The 23,951-nt window shown below is 37.8% G+C and overlaps 4 protein-coding genes and 1 non-coding gene across 11 annotated transcripts in view; 4 read left to right on the top strand and 1 right to left on the bottom strand.

The window, feature by feature from the left end:
* Positions 1 to 7,971, top strand: part of LOC122057712 (piezo-type mechanosensitive ion channel homolog) — a 40,417-nt gene extending 32,446 nt beyond the window's left edge. For all 5 annotated transcript variants that reach the window (XM_042619925.1, XM_042619926.1, XM_042619924.1 and 2 more), the window contains 4 exons: positions 6,069 to 6,569; positions 6,718 to 6,862; positions 6,958 to 7,102; positions 7,301 to 7,971. In XM_042619925.1, the coding sequence (XP_042475859.1) occupies positions 6,069 to 6,569; positions 6,718 to 6,862; positions 6,958 to 7,102; positions 7,301 to 7,436 (927 nt within the window). In that variant the 3' untranslated portion in view covers positions 7,437 to 7,971. The remainder of the gene's footprint in view (positions 1 to 6,068; positions 6,570 to 6,717; positions 6,863 to 6,957; positions 7,103 to 7,300) is intronic.
* A 2,733-nt stretch (positions 7,972 to 10,704) lies between these two features.
* TRNAS-UGA lies at positions 10,705 to 10,786 on the top strand. The gene has a single exon. It is a non-coding gene; the product is annotated as a tRNA-Ser (tRNA).
* Positions 10,720 to 13,467, top strand: LOC122056954. 3 transcript variants are annotated; one of them, XM_042618925.1, is made up of 6 exons: positions 10,725 to 11,068; positions 11,178 to 11,298; positions 11,367 to 11,465; positions 11,600 to 11,620; positions 11,709 to 11,759; positions 13,333 to 13,462. In XM_042618925.1, the coding sequence occupies exons 1-6, from the start codon at positions 10,996 to 10,998 to the stop codon at positions 13,349 to 13,351; spliced, it is 384 nt and encodes a 127-aa protein (XP_042474859.1). In that variant the 5' UTR covers positions 10,725 to 10,995; the 3' UTR covers positions 13,352 to 13,462. The 3 variants fall into 3 exon arrangements, with proteins under 3 accessions (XP_042474858.1, XP_042474859.1, XP_042474860.1); XM_042618924.1 differs by having other exon boundaries at positions 10,720 to 11,068; positions 11,709 to 13,349; XM_042618926.1 differs by lacking the exons at positions 11,600 to 11,620; positions 11,709 to 11,759 and having other exon boundaries at positions 10,732 to 11,068; positions 13,333 to 13,467.
* Positions 13,468 to 13,609: 142 nt separating this feature from the next.
* Positions 13,610 to 18,609, top strand: LOC122056953. Its single transcript, XM_042618922.1, has 4 exons — positions 13,610 to 16,533; positions 17,682 to 17,889; positions 17,973 to 18,102; positions 18,196 to 18,609. Exons 1-4 carry the CDS (start codon positions 15,656 to 15,658, stop codon positions 18,456 to 18,458), a joined length of 1,479 nt encoding a protein of 492 aa, XP_042474856.1. The 5' UTR covers positions 13,610 to 15,655; the 3' UTR covers positions 18,459 to 18,609.
* A 1,195-nt stretch (positions 18,610 to 19,804) lies between these two features.
* Positions 19,805 to 21,392, bottom strand: LOC122058312 (protein FANTASTIC FOUR 1-like). The gene has a single exon (XM_042620939.1). The coding sequence runs from the start codon at positions 21,307 to 21,309 to the stop codon at positions 20,443 to 20,445; it is 867 nt and encodes a 288-aa protein (XP_042476873.1). The 5' UTR covers positions 21,310 to 21,392; the 3' UTR covers positions 19,805 to 20,442.
* Between the last annotated feature and the right edge of the window lie 2,559 nt (positions 21,393 to 23,951).

Genomic DNA, 23,951 nt, shown 5'->3' with positions numbered 1-23,951 from the left:
GCCTTTCAAGGTTCCCAAGTTCCTTTCCCATTGGATAGTTGTTCGTCTTCCCTATGTTTGCTTTTTCAATTATTCTTAATTTCATTCTCGGAATTTGCCTATGCTTGGAATGTTGTTCCATGCTCATCTATATAAGCTTATATCAGTGAATGGAATGCAATACTTGGAGTTTATTCATAATTTGAGCCTTTGGCCTATAAGAAGAAGTAGTTCTTCTTGAGTTCTCTTATCCCTTAGGTGGATTTCCTTTGGGTGACGAGTTCTTTTTCTCTTTTGAAGCAGTCACTTGTTTTACCTCCTACTCCTCTACAATTTTCCGGCATCAAGTTGGTATCAGAGCGTTGGTTCAATGGCAGGTCGTCAAAGATGTGGACCAAACGTTGAATCACCAACAACTCGAGAAAGAGACTTAAGAGACGTGGAGATGGATGACTTAAGGAGACAAGTGTAGCAATTGCAAGAGCATTTGCAATGCTTCGAATCTCTAGAACATGATTATTTGCATGATTCGGAGCATGATTCTTCTAATGAAGAGGATGTTAACCCCTTTGGTCATGCTCGAAGTAAAGCCTCATACGGAGGTGGTTTCCCTCGACGTTGTTATCAAGAACCTCTCAAGTACGATGAGTACCCGGATGAGGAAGTCAACGAAGATAAAAGTTCTGAAACACTTGAACGAGAATTTGTTTCAGAATATGTACTTGTCATTGACGATGCTTATGAAATTGTGAAGAACGACGATATTTTCAACATGGTGTGTGAGAACAATGATGCTGGAATTTTCTCACATAATCATAGCACACTAGAATCAGAGATAATCATATCCAATAAAAAAGTGGGAGCGACAACAAATAAATACCATGAATTATTTCTTGTGTCTAATGATTCTTTTTCAGATTCCCAGATGGAGGCAATGGCGACGACAAAGTTCATCATGATTGATATGACAAAGAGTTCATTAGATCCTCAAGTTGAGTATGTTGATCCATTTTTGAAGATGTCTACGCCTTCACTTAGAGTTAAGTTTGTTTGTGTCATGAGCAACATCAATAAACCAAATATGGATATGTTATATGATCAAATTGAAAATGACATATATGAACCAATTTTGTTCATGTATATCAAAATGGAGATGATCAAATAACTTGTGACCAAATTGCATGGCCAGTTTTGTGCATTCAACAAATCAAATGGAGATGTGATCTTGTTCCCATTTGATCCTGGTGGCGCACAAGGACGTCATGACCTTTCTCCCTATCATGAAGAAGAAAATCTAGAAAACTTAGAGATGAGTTTATTCATAGCAGAAGCGTATGATGTAGGAGCATTTTAAAATTGCCAACAACCCAGTCCAATAAGCCCACAAGCCCAAGCCAAAGCCAAAGGTAGAAGCTGGAAATAAAAGTTACAGTCCAGGATTTTGGGGTAACTTCACGGCAACATCTGTATCAACTTAGAAGGAACTAGAAGTCGTGCCATATATGCATGGAAAGATCTAGAAGCCTATTTTTTAACCAAAAAAAAAAAAACAATGCATCATTTGCTATTTTCTAGAAGAAGTTGTGACCATTTTGGTAAAGTGTGTTGTTAAGGATTTTAAAATGTAACCGTAAGCGTACGGATCAGTGTAGCTACAGGTCGAACACAGGGAGAGCAGCCACTATTTTTTTTTTTGCTTCTTTTAATAATACGAAAGTGAACCGATTAATGGTTGTAATCTAATTCTAATTACCGTCCTAAACATATGTATCTAAAATAACGTCCTAACCATTCGTCATCTGAGAATTTAAATACGCAAGCCACACAATTAAAATTAAATAAATAAATAACTGAAAATAAACAACCCACGCAATTAAAAATCAATGAAGGAAAAAAAAATTACTGAAATAAAAATAAAGTAAAAGAAAGGGGATAAAGCTAGAGAGAGGCTCACAAGTAGGTTTCTCTACTTAGCCCGAGGGATGCATCATAATATGAGCTTCCCTACTTGACCAGAGAGTCACTCTTACAAGGGTTACTCTACTTGGCTTTAGGGAAAGAGAGACAATTAAAATAAAAACAATAAAATGATGGTTTTATGGCTAGGAGGGGCAAAGCCAAGACATACACTAGCCATGAACCTTGGGAGAAAAGGCAAGCAATAATATAACAACTGAAATTAAAATCCTAAATTAAGAAATAAAGGGTAGTCAGAAGAGGGAATGAGGGGGGGAGAGAAGACTATTGAAGAAGCCTACCTACCTGAATCAATGCTTGAACTTGAAAGCTTGGGTGATTTGAGATACTGCCAACCCTAAAAACCAGATCTGAAATGAACCAAATCTAAAATTTCTGGGCCTGGAGAAAACAAATCTTGAAAAAAAAAAACTGAACTTGAAAAAAAAAAGATGCTCCACGGCTTGTGATCTTGTCACCTGGATCTAAGCCTAGAACTATAACTTTAAAAATTACAACTCAATTGCATAAATCACAAACATAAAAGGCTGAATAAAAAAAAAAAGAGTGCTGGCATTAATTGACATAAAAAGCTATTACAAAAGTGATTAAAGCAAAAATAAAGAAGAACTAAAACTAAAGAGAGTGAGAGAGGGAGAGAGAGAAGAGAACTAAGCATAAACTAGAAAATAAACTAAGGGGAATAATAATAAATAGGAGGGGGGAGGAAGGGGCTTTTATAGGGCTTTGGTCTTGCTTGCTTCCTTTTACAAGTCTTCTTTAAAAAAAGAAAGAAAATAAAATTAAATCTTGGTAAAAATCCTCATTCTCTGAGATATTGTGTGAGTAAAGATAGAATCTGTTTCTAAAATTAACAAATTCTATTCCTTCCTTGCAATATTAACCAATATCTTGCAATCTTGATTAAATCAGAAAGGAATCTCTGCATAGCATCTTCAAGATCTTGTGAGGCGGCAAGGAGAGAGAATAATCTTCAGGATTTTGTAGGAGAGAGGATGTGGTACCAATGAGTGGGTCCCACCTTTGGACAAGTTAGTTCAAGCTTGGATCGGTTCTTGATTCGTTTTAAGCACTTTCTCTTGTAGACTTGGAAACTAAAAAAAGATAAGAAAAATAGAAGTAGTACTATCCAAAGTGGGGCAAAATGTATACTTATATCCCTAAGATTTCACACATTATTGTGCTCATCATGTGTCTGGGCTAACTGCAGACACTTAGAATTCCAGAATTCATCTTTTTAGTCCAACTTCCATTCAAATTCGGTTCTAGAACTTCTTGGGCACTTCAACCATTATATTTTTAGACTCTTCAAGATGTGGAAAATGTCTTTCAAGGTTCCCAAGGTCCCTTCCCATTGGATAGTTGTTCGTCTTCCCAATGTTTGTTTTTCCAATTAGTCTTAATTTCATTCTTGGAAATTGCCTATGCTTGGAACATTGTTCCATGCTCATCTATATAAGCTTATACCAGTGAATGGAGTGCAATACTTGGAGTTTGTTCATAATTTGAGCCTTTGGCCTCTAAGAAGAAGAGTTCTTCTTGAGTTCGTTTTCTTATCCCTTAGGTGGATTTCCCCACCTTTGTGTGGTGAGTTCTTTTTCTCTTTTGAAGCAGTCACTTGCGTTACCTCCTACTCCTCTACAATTTTTAGGCATTAGTGTTGCATCAAAGTTACAAAGGATACGCACAGAAATGCTTAAGATACACATAAAAATAAACTTTTAGAGCAAAAATAATATAAAAATAAGCAATATATAACATGTAACATGCATAAACACTAAAATAGAGAACATTATATGATGAGATAAGTGCATTCAATTGAAATTGTTATAAATGATGAGGTTTCTTACATGTATTAATAGTCTAATGCCATAAAGAGTGTCGGGATGGTTCAAACTCATAGCTGGAAGGGTATTCAAGAATAGGAGCAACTAGGATGATGTTGTGCACCTGCCGAATATAGGCACAATATTGACTCCAGTCGAAATAGTTATGGTTATTTCTTAGAAAATGAAAAAAAAAAAAGAATAATGTAAGAAAAGTTGACAAAATCTCGAGAATGAATCCACATAGGGGTCTTAAGAGAAGTATCGATGGTATTGCATTGTATCGCACCATATTAGCCAATACGGTGCGATACAGAAACCCTTTAAAAAAGAGTTACGTATCTCACCGTATTGTATCGATACCCACCGATACCGATGGTATCGCATCGTATTGGCGATACAGTGGGATATAGTAAACATTTAAAAAAGGAGATGTGTATCTCACTGTATCATATCAACACCCACAAATACCGATACGTATCGGCCGATACGATATATTGTGATACTCTAAACTTTGATCACAATCCTTATTGTCTATGTTGATGACATTGTCATGACTGGAGATGATAGGGCTAACATAGCTAGGTTGTAGATCTACTTGGCCCAATGGTTTGAGATTGAGATCTGGGGCCCTTAAAGTATTTCTTGGGGATTGAAGTGTCAAGGTCTAAGATAATACATATTGTTAAATAAATTTTGTGATGGACTTGTTGAAAGAAACAAGGATGTTGGGTTGCAAACCAACAAACTCTCCTATTGGGCAGAATCATAAGAGTGGGCAAACCAGAAAAATCTCTTGGGAGAAGATTGTCGTCCTTCCCTTGATGATGCAAGGAAATACCAGAGGCTAGTGGGGAAATTGATTTATTTTTCTTTGACTCAGCCAAATATCACTTATATAGTTGGGGTGGTGAGTTAGTTTACGTATGCTCCTAGGAGTGGGCACTTAGATGTTGTATACCGCATCCTCAGGTACTTGAAGTCCACCCTAGGAAAAGGACTACTATATGCCAAGTGCAACCTTTTGGGGATAGAAGTTTACACCGATGCTGATTGGGCTAGTTCAGTTTTTTAGAAACGATATACATCTGGCTATTGCACATTTATGGGTGGTAACTTGGTCACATGGAGGAGTAAAATGTGGCTAGATCAAGTATAGAGGTAGAATTTAGGGCTATGGATTATGGAGTATATGAGCTCCTATGGTTGAGAAGGCTGGTCCAAGAATTGGGGTTTGCAACTGAGGCACCTATATGCTTCTATTGTGATAACAAGGTTGCCATAAGTATAACCCACAATCCTAAGCAACATGACCGGACAAATCATATTGAGGTGGACTGACACTTAATCAAAGAGAATATTGATTCTGACTACATATGCATTCCTTTTGTGAGGACATCAGTCAGTTGGAAAATATCTTCACAAAAGGGCTCACCATCATCAACTCAGTTCCTTCTATGCGAGTTGGGAATGTATGACAATTATTCTCTAGCTTGAGGAGTGTCAGAGTTCATGTAATTTAGGTATTGGGATATATTATGTTGTACTATTTACCTTTTCTACCTATCTTAGCTTCTTATATTAGCATGGAGGGGTAGGTATGTGATTTTTTTATATTAATGGCTAAGTCAATCAATATAGGTGATAGTAGTCCAATACTCGCACACTATTCTACCACCATTTTCTCTCCTTCTCTTCTCCTTCAATTTTCTACTCTCATCTCCCTCCTTGCTCTCTTGTTCTCTTGCAATCTTGACATTCTAACTTGAATACGATGAGAGATCATTTTCTGATTATGCTATTGCCAATACCCTGATATATCTCAGTAGACTTATAGTTTCCTTTCTGCTTCAAGGTGACAACTGTATCAATTGTAGATTTGAAATGCTAGTGTGCTTTTGCCCTTGTATGGTTATTCTGGAAAGGAGAAATAAACCAGTATATGGATAATGAACTTGTCCTTTTAGTATTAAAATATCATATCTGTTTATGGGAGTAACATATTGATCTCTTTTTTCAAAAATAAAAATAAAAAACTGGAACCCATTTAAAAATCATCATCATATTGTCAGTCATGACTAACCATCTGACAAGGATTAACTAAAGCTCTTGCTAATGTTTGACACTACAATTTTTTGTGTCTAAGATCTTGAAGGCGTGATATCTTTCTATTATATGCACATAAATGGGATAATAGGTACATTTTAATAAAGTAATATAATATATTCATTTCCTTCTGTGGTATATTTGAGTGTGGTATAAAAACTGTTGCTATTTTACTTGCAGATGTACAGCAGTGGTAACCCAACAAATATTGCAAACCCTATTAAAGATGCAAGTGTTCAGATTGACATTAAGACAGCTGGTGGAAGATTGACCTTGTACCAAACAACCCTTTGTGAAAGACTCCCATGGGACAACCTACATGTTGATGTTAATCTAGATCCTCAAGGTTATTTGGATTCGTACGACGTGAATGACATCCAACTGATATGCTGCCAAGATGATGCAAGTACCTTGTGGCTTGTTCCCTCTGTGGTTCAGGCCAAATTTGTTCAGTCTCTCGACTTGTACATGGATATTACATTTTCCTGGGTATTTACGAGGGATAGACCAAAAGGGAAGGAAGTTGTGAAGCATGAATTTAGTGTTCCAAAAGAGGATCTCCCAAACCCATCGGAAATTAAGGAAGTACTCAACGGTATCACTGACAGTTTTAGGATATCTAATGTTTATCCAAAATATCTTCGGGTGACTGGTTCTGCCGAAGTACGGAATTTAGAACAGGTTATTCCTTGAAAAATACCTCAGTTTCCTTGTATAGATACATCTACCATAGCTTTGGTCATCTACGTTTCCTGGCTATCTAATATGCTTCCTACAATATTATGATTCTGTTGTGATGCAAACACCACTAACTATTAGAATCATACAGATCAATGAATCGGTCAGTGGAGATCTTTTCGTGAATAGTGGGAGTCCCAAATGGTGGTCTTTCCATGATATTGATGCATCAGAGTTGAATGGATGTGGAGGATTGCGAGGACCCATGGCAGTCATTGTTTCTGAGGAAATACCACGTAAGTTTGTAAGCACCTCAGTTTCTATTTCTAAAGGCTGACATAATTTCAGCTCGTCTCTGTTTTGGTTTTGCATTCATTTTTTCCTTTTGCAGAGGGTATTCTCGGCGAAACTCTTAGCAAGTTCAGTATATGGGGTCTCTACATTACCTTCGTGCTGGCAGTTGGTCGGTTCATCAGGATTCAATGCTCTAACCTGCGAATGAGAATACCTTTTGAGAACCTCCCTTCCTGTGAGAGGTACAGTACCTTTATGATCTTACTAGTGCATTTCATTATATACACTCAAAATATGACAGATCTAACTTAAAATTTTGAATTTATAATTCACCTTCCTCCCCCCCAACAACAAGAAATTTTTGGGGAAAAGCTTGAGAATGCATTCTTGTGTCTGCATCTTCTTGATTTCTAAAAATTGCTTTTGTTTGCCACACGTAGATTGCTAGCAATCTGTGAGGATATCTATGCTGCAAGAGCAGAGGGCGAACTTGAGGTTGAGGAGGTTCTTTACTGGACACTTGTGAAGATATACAGGTCACCACATATGCTTCTTGAGTACACCAAGCCTGATTAGATTCTGAATACAATGGATCTCCAGATGCAACTTATTGGGCTCTGATGCTGACAATAGTTTGATTAACATCCACGAAATAGAATGGTGACATACAGGGAAATCCATCACGAGGAGACCCAAGAAGTCCTGATTGAAGGTTTAAGGATTAATGTGATTGTCACACACCCAAGGTGGCGAAGCCTGCCTTGATGTGCGAAAAAAGGGCATACCACCAGTGCACGAGGCTCCCGCCACTGCAGGGTCTGGTGAGGATCATACTGGATCCAATGCATGAGGCTCATGCCTCAACATGTATAATTAACAAAAGGTCTTCCATGTTTAGATGATTGCAGGCTTTCATCTGAGGATGTCCTGCCCAGCTCTGCAATTTTCTTACGAGTAAATGGAAATGATTTGTTTCATATTAAATTTATTTATTTTTCCTCCTTTGAAGCAATATGGTGGGCTGTTGATAATCCAGGCTTCATTTGAGGATGTCCTGGCCGACTTTGTAATTATCTTGCTAGTTAATGAAAATAATTTCTTCATAATGAAATGCATGATTGGTAACATGGTTTGAGGTATTACATGATTCTCAACTCTTTACTGCATGTCCTTGATATTGAATTATTTTATTATATTGTCACATTATTTTCCATTTTTTATAGGCTCTCTGTGGGTGTAGACTGTAGAATGCACTTGATTTTTCTTATGGGAAGTGGCTTTTTTGGCCAATGGCACATAACTATAGTCTGACTTGTCATATGAAGATCAGATGAACCAGATGACCAGGGACATTAATTAGGAAGCTCAGGATCTTTTCTGAATCTTAAACATGTCCAGAAAAGCTTTAGCTTAAGTGCCTTTTTATTATTTCTCTCTCCTTAGGTTCCTTTTGTTTCCCATTGAAAATTAAGGCTACGTTTGGTATACATTTTTGTGATGCATTCTAAGGTAATAAAAACAATGAAAAGTATCAACTCATATTCCAAGAATACATGTTGTGTTTGTCCCCATGTAAAAGAGGATGAAAAGGAGAGGAGAAAAAAAAAAAAAAAAAAGATTGCCTTTTCTTTTAATGTGAAAAAACGAGTTTCGTAAAAGAAAATTACAAAAAAAGATATTGAGAAACAGGTGAATTTTACATGGAAAATTTTAACCTAAATGCTATGTTTGGTTGCAAGGGGTATTTAAAGGGAAGGAAGTGAAATGTTCATACTTAAAAAAGAAACTTTTATAATCATTACTTGATGTGATTTGTATAGATTACTTCATATTTTAACCATACATTTTACATGTAATTTTTATTTTATATATTATAGCAAAGGTTTTGGATGCAAAGTTAAATGAAATTTAATAACCAATTATGGAATGATTTTAAGTTAATGATATAGTCACATAGGGTAATGATTATAAACGTTTCTTTTATAGTATGAAAATTTCAATCCTCTTCCCTTTAGTTCCCCTTGCAACCAAACGGAGCCTATGACTGTATGTTTTCATGTAAAATACTACAAGTAGAACTTTCATTTGAAATTTTTTTTTACTTGTTGACATTTTTTTTTAGTGTAGGTTTGTAGGAGGTGAAATATGGTGTCAAATGTTATTGTGAGATATTCTGATCTTGTTTGCTATTTATTTTATGGGGACAAAAATGCAACCTTGGTTGTGAGGCGATGTGTAGGGGTATCCACCAAGGGGTGTTTTATCTGGTACTAGGGGTTATATCTGGTACTAGGGGCTACATGACCAAACAACATTCTTTTTCCCCTATTTTATATGGTAATCTTGTTTAGATGGTCAGTTCGTAGAACTCCAATATGGATTTGTTTAAATTGGTCAATACCATTGTTTTTTTTTTTTGGTAAAGGTCAATACCATTATTAGGGTGCAGAGTTGCCAATTCAAACTAGAGACGGGAATCTTCATGAGGTTAAGCCTTCAAAGGATCTATAAGGTATGTTTAATGGTGTAGTGAGTTGCGTAAGAATTGCTTGAGAGCGGGGGGAGGGGAGGAGCATAGTAAATTCCAATCACAACTGGATTACATAAACATCAACTATAAACCTAAATTTGTTTGCACAAATCATAAATGAATTGACTAAAAGACATTTAAGAACAAATCATTTTTTATTTTTTATTATTATTATTTTTTAATAAAGATCAAATCAATTGGGGGATGTGCTTTTTTTACTAATGATATTGTTTTGATGGATAAAACATAATAATGTATATATGCCAAGTTATAATTACAGAGAACAACCTTACAATTTAACTGTTTTAAAATAAATAGAACAAAAACAGGGATATATATATGATGGGTAACTTTAATAACAATAGAACTAAAAGCAAGAGGTGAAGATTGATAATAGGAGATGGCACAAAATGAAAATTAAAGGCACCTAGGTTCAATCATAAATAAAAAAAAAAAAGAAAAAAAAAATATAGAAGATGTTGCGCACATAATTAGAATATGGCAGAAGAAGTGGAGAAATGCATCTAGACTATTATGTGATACATTTATTCTTTTAAAACTTAAAATGAAAATTTTATAAGACAATTATACGACCAACAATGATGTATGGAGTTTTTTTTATTGGTAAAATGCATGGAGTTGAATGTTGGGTAGTAAAGAAACAACATATATACAAACTTAATGTAATTAAAATGAGGATGTTCAGATGGACAAGTGATAAGAAAAAAAATGATAAGTTATAAGAAAGTCATTTGAGGTGGCATAGACATGTGCAACAAAGGTCTCTAAATACTCTAATATGGAGTGATGATTTGACTTAATTTGAAAGAGTTAAAAGAGCCAAGGGTGGGCAAAAAATGACGATAAGAAAAATGGTGAGAAAATATATGTATAGTTTTAGGGCTATTAACAAATACAACTTTGTGAAAACTGATCGGAGAAAAAAGATCCATGTAATCCCATTTAGTTAGAATAAGCTTGAATTGAATTGAATTGAGTTGAATTGTACCAAACCAGAATTGTTTCATTTTAATTCAATTATAATAAGATTGGAGTGGAGTCTCTTGCATTATGACTCTTGATTATATTTGCATAAGTCAACAAACACTCCTTAAGGATTAAAACGTTTATTACATGACCAAATGAAGAAATATCCTTCCATACCATGGTGATAAGCTCTTTAGCTTTAGATGTTAGTTCATTCTTGGATTAGGAACAAAAAAGGTACAAAAGGGACATCCTGAGCCAATATCGGTTAGTGGCTTAACTCCACTATTAAGTATTACTAATTACTTTAAACCTTATCAACAGCTGGTCGATATGTCCGAGTGGTCAAGGAGACAGACTTGAAATCTGTTGGGCTTCGCCCGCGCAGGTTCGAACCCTGCTGTCGACGCATTTTGTTTTTTTTTCCTGGGCGACCGACCGACCAGCCACCACCATCTTCTAGGAACGGAGGAAAGCTGAGAGGTTGCGAAGATCGGGCAGAGATGGCGGCGAGGTGGGAGAGCAGGGTGTTGGGAACGATGGCTCGGATCGCGACGGCTTTCGGGGTATCGGAACTGATACTGGTGGGCCGCCGCGACTTCAACGCCTTCGGGAGTCATGGCTCCACTTCTCATCTCCGATTCCGTCATTTCCATTCTCTCTCCAACGCCCAAGTTTACCTTAAGATCTGGTATGTCCTCTTCTTCCTTCTCTTTTTCGTCATTTTCATTATTTCAATGCTCGTTTCATTTCCGTTTCTATGCATTTCGTAACCCTAATTGGATCCAATTGTTGAATAGACTATTTGGAACCTCAGGAGAAAGATTGTGATATTTGTGGTGTAGAAATTACTGATGGAGCTGTTTCTGTGAATCAACATCCTTTCAGAAAAAAAGTACTGCTTTCCTGCTTGGCAATGAGGTACTTAGTACTTACATTGAGAGTTGTTCCTTCTTGAAAAGCAATTTATTTGATTTTACTTCTTGCAGGGGACTGGCCTTTTCTAAGGAATGTAAGATATGTGATTTCTTTGTTTACATCCATCAACGTCACTGTAGCAGCTTCCATTCTCCTTCACTTTTTTGGAGGTAACCTTGACAAACTCTGATGCCATAATACCTCAATAAGCTCTCTGAAGTCTGGATGCTATTTTTCGGTATGAAGACTCTTATGCACATTTTTTGGAGGCTTATTTCTAAACCCTTTTAATCGTTTGTGTCAGAGAGAACCTAGAATTTCATCTATGTCGATGACCATCTTTATATCCTGAGAATAGACATTCTACTCTTTCTGCATATCTTGTTCTAAGTGAGAACAGCATTTAAGAATTGGTGTTGGTGTCGGGATAATCTGACTGCTGGCCTCGACTATTGCAAGATCATGTTATTATTCAGTATGTTCATTCTGGAATTGTCATTAATGGGGGAAAAAAATGCACTAGATCCTTGAATTCTGTTTTAGTTCATCTGCAAAATATGTTAAATTCAATCTTGTGATTTGTGAGAGCCATTTTCATAAAATGACGTGCTTCTGTTCTTCGGAATATTCTTTTGATGTTCCTGTTGAGGGTTGATGTCTTGTATTCTGTGTACGGGGTTTGTGGGCTGCCTCCGGAGGGTTATTAAAAGCTTAGGGTTTAGATAGGATTCAGAAAATTTGTACCTTTATAAATTGTTGCAATGGGAGGTCATTAGAGTTATTGGGAATTCTTTGTAAACACAGAAAGGCTTGAGGAAGAGAACGTGTAATCCTTTCTCCATTGTTAGTGAAAACTGCTCCTATCTCTCCCGTGGATGTAGGCACCTAGCCGACCACGTAAATCCTTGTGTTTTGCGGTTGTGTGTGATTTTCTTCTTTTTGTTTATTGTGTTTTCTGGATTGTGAATAGGTTTCAGTTTCTGCAGTTCTGCTATTTCTTGTAGATTTGTAGATTATTGTGCTTAAAAATTAGGTGATTTGAAAGGGAAAAAAATATTTAGTGGCTTTATCAAGTATTATTAGGTTCATTTGACCCAATGTGGTTGACTTGGTCTATGAGAAAAACCTTTTGTTTTGATCTACTTAAGTTCCCTGATTGCAGAAGAGGGAATCCTAAAAGTTTTGTTCCTTGTATTCTGAAATTTGGAGGTTAGCCTTTGATTTTCTGTGATTATCATTTAATACTTGCATGATCTTCCCTTGATGCAATTAGAGTATAACTGAAATAGTTGATTACCTCTCCAGATGTAGTGTGTATCGATCTTCCTCATCTAAAGAGGAATTTTTTTCCTTCCAAATTTGGCGCCTTCTTTGTCTTCAATAAAGTTTTAAAATATTAGGAATGGAATTACAAAATGAAAATAAACTCACATCTCTCCTGTGGGTGCCTTTCTTCCTTGGATTTGTTTCTTGATTCAATAGTTCTCGTAGCAAATGCTCTGATGGGTAGTCTTTACCCTTATGAATCTTACTTGGGTAGTGAAGATCTTCAATAAAGGACATTGTTTCTACATTTTATGAAACTTCAATTGCATACACTCTTTTTAAAATAAAAAAAAAAAAAATAATTTCCCTACAGTTGAACTTTATAGTTGAGGTTACAACTTTGATCCACCAATGGTGTACTTCTACTGCATTCATTCTAAAAATACTTTCCCAATTTAGCAGATGAGTTGGCTAGATGGGGGTGGGAGTTCAGAGGGATTCTCCTTATGACAGCCCTTGGCTTTGGTCTGTTGTTATACTTTGTCTTTGAACTCTAGCATTTACCTATCAAAAAGGAAGAAGTCAAAATTGTGAAGAGTTCCTCTTGAATAAAAGATTCATGTTTATAAGTGCTACATCATATTTACTGAAAAAGTTTATGCTCATTGGAGAATCTGCATGCTTTACATGTAAATGGAACTCAGCATGAATTCTGCATTTTTTAAAGTATTTATGGAAGTCCGTCCTTAATCTTACATTATGTGTATTCAGTTCGGGCAGGCTTCCCTGAGAGAGAACATGATGGTAACAAGTTTGTCGTCGCTGATAAGCCTGTGAAACAGGTGAGAAGAAACTACTGCTCAGAAACAGATGAGTCTATTATTGAGGAGCGAAAAACTAGAAGGGAAAATACTTCTGTTGGTTTCTTTGATTCAAGTGGAACTGATGGTTCAACATCAAATCTTTTAGTTACTTTGTTTGGTAGTTATGAAGGAAAAGCATTGATCACCTCTACACATAAGACCAGAGTATCATAATTGAGGGCAAGCAGCAGCTCAGAAGGTGGTTGTCAGCTCAGAGGTCCAAGTTATCAATCCACCAGCGCTACCGGAATGAGATGTTTCCAAGGGAATTTGTGAGGTTCTATTTGTTATTAACCTTGAAACCATTTCGAACAATTTTTTTTTTTGGGTGCAGACCTTTTGTGATCTTCGACACTGGATAACTTTTCATAGAAATTTTCTTCTATAACATTCCAGATGGGGATTACCATGAGGAACCCTAGTTATTTCTGTTCTCCACCTGAAAAGCTGGGTTAGTTGAAAGCTTGTACAATTTCAATTCAGCCCTTTATGAAAACTAGTATTGTGTTGGGCCGTAGATGAAATAGTGAAAGCTTTCAACCTGAGTGAACTTTAAACTCCAGAACCAAAGTTTTCGAGGCAAATCCCAAAATATCGTCTTGCATTGTGAAAGACAAAATCACCTTTCCAAGGTTCGCAGACACAGTAAGGAATAGGAGAGGTGATTGAAAACCCAGAAGCCATACTCCATCATCTGCAGAAACAGAGGAGCTAAAGAGCTCCAGTGGGTAAAAGATCTAAGCAGTAGTTGCAGACCTTGAAACAGCTGGTGTGGGACCTTCTGTTCATCAACTGGGATTTGGGTTTGATGGGTGGGACTAGTGTTCCACAGCCATCACTGGAAGACAAAGTGAAAAGGGCTTATTGATTGGTGGTGGGAGCTTCCAAATCAATAATGGAGATTCCTGAAGCCCAAAAATTAAATTAAGAGCAGCTTTTGGTGGTCAATCACACTGGATCAATCTCCTCCTAGAAGTCAACCTTGTTTCTTCTGTGATCTCTCAAAGCTTCCATATTTCTGTAGTTCAATAATTCAGATATTTCTAATATTTCAGAGCTGTACGATTCCTAATCCTTTTCTTTAGCTTTAATTATGATTTGACTACAATTGATGAAAATAGGAAGGAACCAACAAGAAGAAGCATCCAAAGGGAATAACAAGTGAGAAACGCTAGCCTTTTGCTGAGATCTCAACGGCCCTATAACCAAATTTGTATTTGTCATCTCCTTTTGTAAAGCAAGTCCAGCTCAAACCTACACTAAACAGAAAAATAAACAAATCAAAAGCAGCCACTTTTGTATTACTTAATTTACATTTCCAACGAAACCACCATGGAATATGGATATAGCCAAAACTACATTCGTCAATCTTGACGTTTGCTATCAAAATTTTATTATTATTGTCTTCATTATTGTCTAATCAGAGAGACTCATTCAATTATTCCAAATTGAAATCACAGACCCTCCATGGACTCTTGAAATGGGTAGTTGGGTACTGGTCAGAGATCAAGCTTCCTTTAGGAGATCTATATAGAAATGTAATAGCTTTAACTTCGGGAGAATCTTTATGAAGTAAAGGGATTCGTGGAAGTCATGTCGAAAACTTTAGAAAGCTTTAAAGGGATTAATTATATGCCGAGGGAGAGAAAGCAGAAAAGCACAAAGAACCCAGATCAAGTAATATTCTGGGTTGAAGGTCCACTTGGGTGCTTGCATTCAGGAGTTTGGTACGCCGGGTTTTGGGTGGCGTGGCTTTCCAAACAAGAATTTGAGTTGCATGGATTGATATTGGAGTTGTTAAGGTCTCCTTGGAGCAGTTGGGATCTCTTTGCTTCTCTCTCTCTCTCTCTCTCTCTCTCTCTCTCTCTCTTCTCTCTCTCTCTCTCTTCTCTCTCTCCTCTCTCTTTCTCTGACTCCTTTTCTATCTCCACCACTTCTCAGAAAAACCCACCAGCCCTTTTGAACCCTTCTTTGTCTGCCAAATAACGACCAACCTTATTTCTCAGAAGGCTCCGTCCTCTCCTCTCCACTCCCCTCTTTTCCTTTCCAGCCATGATCGTTAAAACTAAGCTAATCAGTCTAATCTTACTTTCACATTTAATTCATGTCTGAGTACTACAGAAACAAAGACATTATTGGAAAAAAAACAACCAATCTTCCTCTTTTTTATGTAATCAAGATTCAAGAGGGACTACTCTTAATTGATTTCCTGCAATTCCCAGTTTTCTCAAATGCTAAGCATCCTCAGCCATAAACTCCGGCGACTCTGCTCCAGACTATACTGGCCAATACGGCGGCGTTCGAAGATCAAAATCGTCATCAGGAGGTTTGGGAAATGCAACCTAAGATCTTCTAAGAAGAAAGATGAACCCATCCACCAAAATGGTCAACTGGGCAATTCTACTAAATTGGAGAGGCCAATTCGACTTGCGACTTTCAATGCGGCCTTGTTCTCCATGGCTCCTGCTATCCCACAGTCTGAGAAATCTGTTATCTTTGATTATGGGGAAGAAGATTATCTCAAGGTCAGGCGTTCTATGGAGATTGATATCCGATCCAAGTCTGTAAATGATCGTCCCAAGAGCATACTCAAGCAATCTCCCCTGCATCCCAACTCCATGAACAGTCCTGACCATGCTACCAAGCAACAGAGGTTCGCCAAATCAAAATTGAGGGTCTCCATCAATCTCCCAGACAATGAAATCTCATTAGTGCGCAGTAGACAATCGAGTTTTGCAGAAGAGAAAGGTGAGGGACCTTCTTCGTCGAGCACGATTACAAGCAGGAACCAGAAAGGCAAAGCTCCTCTGAGATCCAGTGTGAGCTTCTCCACCAATATGATTATCACTGATAGAGTTTCTGAGAGCCTGAGAAGCCGTAGATCCATTCTGGAAGTCCTGAGGGAAGTGGATGCAGATATATTAGCTCTTCAAGATGTGAAAGCAGAGGAAGAGAAAGGCATGAAACCTCTATCAGACTTGGCTACTGCCTTGGGTATGACATATGCATTCGCAGAGAGCTGGGCTCCTGAGTATGGAAATGCTATCCTGTCCAAATGGCCAATTAAGAAATGGCAAGTTCGGAAAATTTTCGACGATACAGACTTCAGGTGCACATCCTTTTCCTTCTCCAGAAATAGTCCTTCTTCCATTCATGTCCTCTGTTTTGGTTACTTTCCTCTGTTTAATTATCTGTTTGACCCAAAATTAAATAAATGAACAAGGGAAACTAAAAGGGAAAGAAGGACGCTAACTCCAAGTTAGCAGATTAGGAGTTCTGTTTGCTCAATTTAACTTCCATGGTTTCCCCTACATAACCTACCCTTTCACCAATTTTATAAAATTGAAGAGGAAAGAGAAGGAAGAAAAGAGTTGCAGAGCTACTCAACCACCAAGTTACAGCTCTGTTTTCACTCTTGTTTCTTGCATCCTATCCCTTATTTGGGTTGTTAGTATTTTTCTTTAGCAAACCAACACGACAAGCGGAAAATAAGAAAGATTCAGCCTCAACTAGAGTCTGTTAGAGCTTCCTGTCATCTCAGATGTCTATTTTGCCATGGTTAGGAACACACAGCTCTATTAGCTCACCTAAGGCCAGGAAGTTGGTAATCAACCTGGGAAAAGGGTGACACCTATTTCACTTTAGCTTGTGATAGACCACCAGAACTTCAATTCTGATCAGCTAATTATGCAAAATTTGAGGACCTGGATCTGGTGGATGATTTAGGCAAGAAATTACATAAAAAATCCATATAGTTGAGAGATGAGTAGTGGTCTTTTACTTCAGCGTAAAGTCTTTTCCCCCTTATCTTTTAGCCCCATTTTAGTAACTGCGTCTCTTTTGCATAACCTGAAATAATTTTTTCTTGTTTTGGTTGATTTTCTATGAATATCTGATCTGAAAAGCTCGCATACTTTGAGAATCTTCTCACTGAAGTACAACAGCACCATCACTAATGATCATTAAGCCTTCACCCAACTACAATGGCAGTAGCTGATGAAGCTGCTTCTGCTTTCGTCTTCTTTTCTATCCCCTCCCTTATTCTTTTTCCATCTGTTATATGAAACATGATCCATTTCTCCACAAATATACAAGCACCACACCAAACTGAGGAATTGTGGTCAGTAACTGCATATGGCATCCATTTTTACAGTCTCAGAACTATTTCTATTACAAACAAATTTCATACTTCTATGATTCTTGAAATTCTAGATGACACTCTTTAAGCTCCATTTTGGTGTGTTAAAATTGATACAGGAATGTGCTAAAGGCGACAATTGATGTGCCCCAGGCTGGCGAAATTAACTTCTATTGCACTCATCTTGATCATTTGGATGAGAACTGGAGGATGAAGCAGATAAATACAATTATCCAATCAAATGATCAGCATCATATCTTAGCCGGAGGCCTCAACTCCCTGGATGAAACAGACTACTCTGTAGAGAGATGGTCAGATATTAAGAAGGTAGAAATTCATTCAAATTTTGGTTTTGTTACCAATTTATCACTACTAGATTAATACTTAATTAGACATTCATTATATTGTAGTACTATGAGGAGATTGGAAAGCCGACACCAAAGGTTGATGTGATGAAGTTCTTGAAGAGGAAGCAATATGTAGATTCCAAGGACTTTTCAGGCGAATGCGAATCAGTTGTTATAATTGCCAAAGGCCAAAGTAAGACTCCCTGGGTTAACTAAGTTTAGTCATATGGGTTTAGAACATACCCCTCATTAAATGTTTGTAGTAATATGACTTCCACCATCGCAGATGTGCAAGGGACATGCAAGTATGGGACAAGAGTGGATTATATATTGGCATCACCAGGCTCACTATACAAGTTTGTTCCTGGATCTTACTCTGTTATGTCATCCAAAGGGACATCTGATCATCACATAGTGAAGGTTGATGTGGTAAGGGTAGATAACAGCACAGAAGAAAAGGTTGCCTCACGGCGTAAAAGAAAACCTAAACAGAAGGTTGTAAAGATAACAAACCCTTCATCAAGGGGAATATGGAAAACAAATACTTGAGGGTGTCATACTTGAAGGTTGGGAAGGGGGGAGTTGCAGGTTTGGAAATGGGTCAAGGGAAGGGGGAGTTGCAGCAAGAGGGGGAGGGGTGTAGAGATTGAAACCTTTAATGCATAACACAAACGAAACAAATGAAAGAGCAGTCAAACAACCACAACACAAAGATATATGTGATTTGGCAAGGTGCTTACATCCAAGATGAGATGAGAGCGTCTTCACTAGCAATGGAGAATATGATTAATTGCTTTCTTCTTCATTGTTCTCTCTGTGGACAAAGAATTCCTTGGAAACCTAATAACACCCATCACTATCAATTTAAAGATTTAAAAAACAAGCTAGATACCATTTTTGAAAATATCCCCATATAATCCCTAAAAATTAACAATCCTTTTGAAGGTAAGTCCACCAGTTCTCAACAGAAGAGACAAGTGATCAACTTTTTCCTTTTTTATGTAATTTTTATTTTAAAAAAATACAGATTCCTTGGTCGATCCACTACTAATCCAAGCATTCTCAATCACTCGTGCATCCCTTTCAGTCTACATAGCATTCCTCTTTGCAAACTCATAACCATGAGCTCCTTTTATGAGAGTTTTAATTCTCCCAGGGAGAAAAATTCACTAAGGAATCTAAGGTCATCATTACTCTTCCTATTAGTCGAAGGTCTAAATTACCCCATTGCCCTAATGATACTAATCCAATCAAAGCAGAGAGGCAAGGTGCTCAATTGACCCATAACCAAAAAAAAAAAAAAAAAAAGTTGCTCGATTGACTTTCTCAGCTTCACTGTAATCAACATATGCAAAGAAACGATCATCCGAAGAAACATTCTTCTAACTCACCCCTATTAATACTATCGATGAAGGAATTTCTCCTTAGTTGTTGCTTGACTGCTTGAGGAAAACTTGAACCCTTCTTTTATACCTAAAAATCATTGGATGGTAAACATGTCTAAACTAAGAGGCTTCTAAAAAAAAGAAAAAAAATGGAGTTCTCACCAAACACCCCACCATATTCGGAACAATTTCAACATTGCAATTTTATTTTTATTTTTTGGATATGCAGTCTTCTTTTCAAATTTCTAGGAATCCCGTAAGTATAAGGGATCAATGTTTTAAAAATCAGGATAAGATCACTAACCGATCAATGTATTAGGGTTAATACTTATTCGGATTGGTTGTGATTGAATCCTTCACCAGTTCTAATTGATTCATATCCAATCCAAATTGAAATCGTTCATGATTGATCTACATCTCAATTCAAGTTTTTAATCCTTGTAGGAGATGAAACTTATTACTTTTAAGATTTAATTATTTTTTACGATAATATTTTCAACATAATACCTAGAGTGTAAATATTATATATTATTTTCATTTATGATATATAATACCATTTTTGCCTCCTACAGTACAAAAACCTACTCTATAACGTAAACAATGTTTCATTTTTTTTTGGTGAAGAGCAATGTTTCATTCTCAGTGTAGCACAAAATGGGCCTAGGCAACAACTGCAATGCTTGCAACCCATGTTTCGGGACCCAGCTTTCTGACTTGTCACTCCCAAAAGAGTACATTGGGAATTTGGAATTAGGAACTGATGGGGTTTCTAGGGGTTCTCAATCATATGAAGTCATTGACTCATGAGTAGCTAATGATGTGTAGCCAATGAGCACTCTTCAACTGTAAACTCCTTCTACGCTATGCCCACTTTCCTTTTCTTGCAGAACTGTGAGCTTCCAAAGAGAAGAGAGCCCCGTGGTTATCTTTCTTATCTCAAATATAGGCAACTCAAATCCATCATTGACACACCTGCCATCATTGGTGGGATTTGGGTAAAACTCATCCTTAAAAACTAATAGGACTTGACTAACTTTTAAGGATGAGTTCTATTAAGTCCCTTAAGAGTCTTTACAAGAGCAGGGGAGAGAAGCTGTCCCACTCTCTTTTCCAAAGTTGGTTGATCAGATGGAGATCTTCAGTGAGTGTTACACAATAGTGGCACCATATAGGAGGTGGTGGTGAGGCCTGTGATTATTCATTTCCTGACACCGCCACCTGATTCCCTCCAAGTTCCACTGCCTCAGTCTCCTCCCTTCTTCTTCTTCTTCCTCTTCACTGATTTCATCTTCGCCTTGTTTTCCAATAATTTCTTCTTCCTTTTCTTGCTGATGATGATGATGATGATGAGGAGGAGGAGGAGGAGGAGGAGGAGGAGAAGAAAGTGGCAATGGCTCTTGTTCCTCCAATTGGTCACAGTCCTGATATGGTGGAGAGGGATGCTGTGGTTCTGATTTGACGAGTTGCAACCTCAATCTACCATCCTGACGGGAGGCCTTGAAGATATCAGGACGTTCGATCCTAACCTCAGTGAGTTCCAGCCTCCCGTTCCTCCGCAGCGGCTTGAGATAGAAGCTGGGCTGGCCGTTCTGGTTTAAAGAAGGCAGGGGAGGAGGGAAATTGGTTTCCTGCGTCCTAATCTTCTCCACGGTCGTCTTCCACCTGGATCGTACAGACGTTGATTTAGACCACCACAATTCCTCTTCCTTCAACGACTCCTCCATTAAATAATCAGAGCTCTCGAACCCTAAGCTCTCTGTGCACGATCCATTGCTGACAAAAGTGGTTGAATCTTTCTTGCAGGCGACAGGGGTGGAAGTGGGCTTAATTGTGGCCGACTCTAGTACAACTACATTGGGGTTTTTTGGGGTGTCTCCGGCAATCAAACAAAAGCAACCAGAGATGGAAGGAATATGCCGGCAATGGTGGTGGTGGTGGGATGGGTAATCGCTTGTGCTTGTGGATTGAGAGAGAGAGAGTAATGAGTGTACCGTCTTCTTACAGAAACTCATCATTTATCCTTAATAAGGATAGCTTTTCTAAGCTTCCTTGAACCAAGAGGCAGAGAAGAGGAGAATTATATAGGAGAGATAGGGAGAAAGTGAAGAAGAGGAAAGAAGAAAATGTGGACAACAAAGAAGACAAAAAAGCGGGGTTGGGTTTGGCTTAGGCTGCCTTGAGTTTGGGGGAAGAAATATTATCCTCACACCAAAGATAGGGATGAGGCCAGAGAAGGGTTGGAGGAGTTAATGGTAAAAAAGATGTAATGAGATGGCAAGACAGAAGAGAACCAACCTGGTTTTGGGCTTTAAAAATTTGTTAAATATGGTCTTGGTGAGCTGGTATTGAAGAAGAAAGGAAGACTGCCAGCAATATTACATGTTTACTACAACAACCATCCTTAACAGTTTCACCCTCCTTCCCCTTCTTTTCCCCACTTTATAGCAAATGGGTTGAGCTGGATTGATAGAATAGCCCAGTAAATTGTGGGTCACTTTGGCTGCCAACTAAACTTTTACCCCTTTACAGGAATGGGCCAAAAAGGCCATTCCATGTCATACTCAGACATCTCTCTCTCTCTCTCTCTCTCTCTCTCTCTCTCTCTCTCTCTCTCTCTCTGTAAATTTGGCAGTTTGGCATCCACATTAATTCAGGCATAACAACAACCACCTTAATCTGTGTGGATATTGGAGCTCCCATTCCCTTCCAAAAATAGAGAAATTTTTTGGGAGAGATTTGTAAAAGTAATGACAAGATGGCAGCTTCTGATTTTAGTCTTCATTATCCTTCCCTTTGTTTGCTACCTTATCCTTTCTATACTATAATCCTTATCCTTTTATAGTTTTTACTAAGAAGGGCAGTGACTTAATTTTATAGAATTTGACCATGAAATCTTGGCAACTGGCTATAGTCCAAGTTGTAAACTATCTATCCAACGGTATTACCTAGGAACACATATTAAACCTTAAACACATCAACCACCTAACTTCAAGGAAAAAAAAAAAACAACCTAACCCCTCCAAGTAATATAGGAGAGTCGATCATGACCCCAACAACTTTTTGGTAGGGGAACTACCAACTATGATGGCAGAGACATCGGATATGGTGGGATTCTCAAACTCAAACAAAAGCTTCAAAATGAAAACAAAGAACAACTTGTTCAGTTTACCTGTGGTATCTGGAATTCTGCTCAAAAAAATTATAGTACTATCAAAAAGGAAGTTTTGCCTATTGTCCTTTGCATACAAAAATTTCAAAATGTATTATTAAATAAACAATTTTTAGTACATGTTGATTGCAGCATTGTTAAATTTGTTTTACAAAATGATGTTTCAAACCTTGCATCTAAACAAATTTTTGCTCGATGGCAAACCTTGCTTTCAATCTTTGAATTTCAAATTAAGTATATTAAAGGAGAATCCAACTCTGTCCCTGATTTTTTTACCCGTGAATTCTTACAGGGCCAAACTCCACAAATCAACTTTCTCAAAATGGCTCCTCCAAAAGAATCCACCTCAAACTCCTTGGTTAGATCCAAATCTAGCTACAGCACTACTGCCGCCTCTTCAAACTAAATTGTCACCGACCAATCACAGTTGGCTTCTACGAATCGATCATAATCCCATGCCGTAGTTCTTTCCTTGGCAGTTGAACTCGTCTAAACCACAAACAAGGCTAGCTCTAGCCTTCAAACAACCCAGGCCAAACCTCTCCAAACAGCCCAAGGATAAAAAATCAAAAGCCAATACCATGAGAAACCACTCAAAGAAGACCTCTTCACCATTGAAGATGTCCTTGAGAACTATATAGACACTCCCTCAAACATAGCTCAAAAAATCTTCTTTCAGGGATGGCACTACTATTCCCCAATAGCAGCAAAAACTCAAGAATTTTATGAATATATACTTGTCGACACTGACTCTGTCAGGTTCAAACTTAATTTCGACAAGAATGATTCATCATTGGTCACACATACAACTGTGACCATCTACAAAATTCTTAGCCTCAAAGAATGGAACAACCATCCCCTTACCTGTAGAAACTTTTCAAATACCTACTCCTCTACCGAGCACCATTACTATGACTATCAGGAGGCCTGGTACAAAGCATTTTTATTTCAAAATAGGAATAACCGACATTCTTGGTTCTTCTGTTTCGACTACAAATTCAATAATCAAATCCCTCTTTGGTTTTCTCGATGGTGGGATCAATACGGCCCCATGGTCAGCATCCTTCCACAACAAATACAGGAATCTTTTCAAATGTTTTGCAAACACACCCAACAACAACCGCATCAGCCTGATCTCCTCCAGTTCTTCCTCCACTGCTGCCTGGCATGGATCCTTTTTTGGGACTATGAGATTAGTGACTTCCAAACCCAGGACTGGATTGCTCCTGTCCTCTCATATGTTTACCACATCAAATGGTGGGACAACTGTGATGTCTCCAAATGCGAAAAGTCGGCTCTCATCCAAAGCCTTACAAGTCTCAAACCAGTTCTGGCCCTTCTGGCCTCATCAAAATCCAACATCAAAAGTGAGAAGGAAGCCCTTCTTGCTTGCCTCGCTGAGCTCGGTTTCAACTCAGACGAAGAAGATTCAAGTGACGGTGCCTACAGTCTTGGGTCCATCAAAGGCTCCATGTTGGCCCACTGTCA

This window comes from Macadamia integrifolia, chromosome 12 (genome assembly GCF_013358625.1).
Source record: "Macadamia integrifolia cultivar HAES 741 chromosome 12, SCU_Mint_v3, whole genome shotgun sequence".
Taxonomy (NCBI): domain Eukaryota; kingdom Viridiplantae; phylum Streptophyta; class Magnoliopsida; order Proteales; family Proteaceae; genus Macadamia; species Macadamia integrifolia.
Note: the sequence above shows the minus strand (reverse complement) of the source record. Positions and strands in the feature narration are given on the sequence as shown.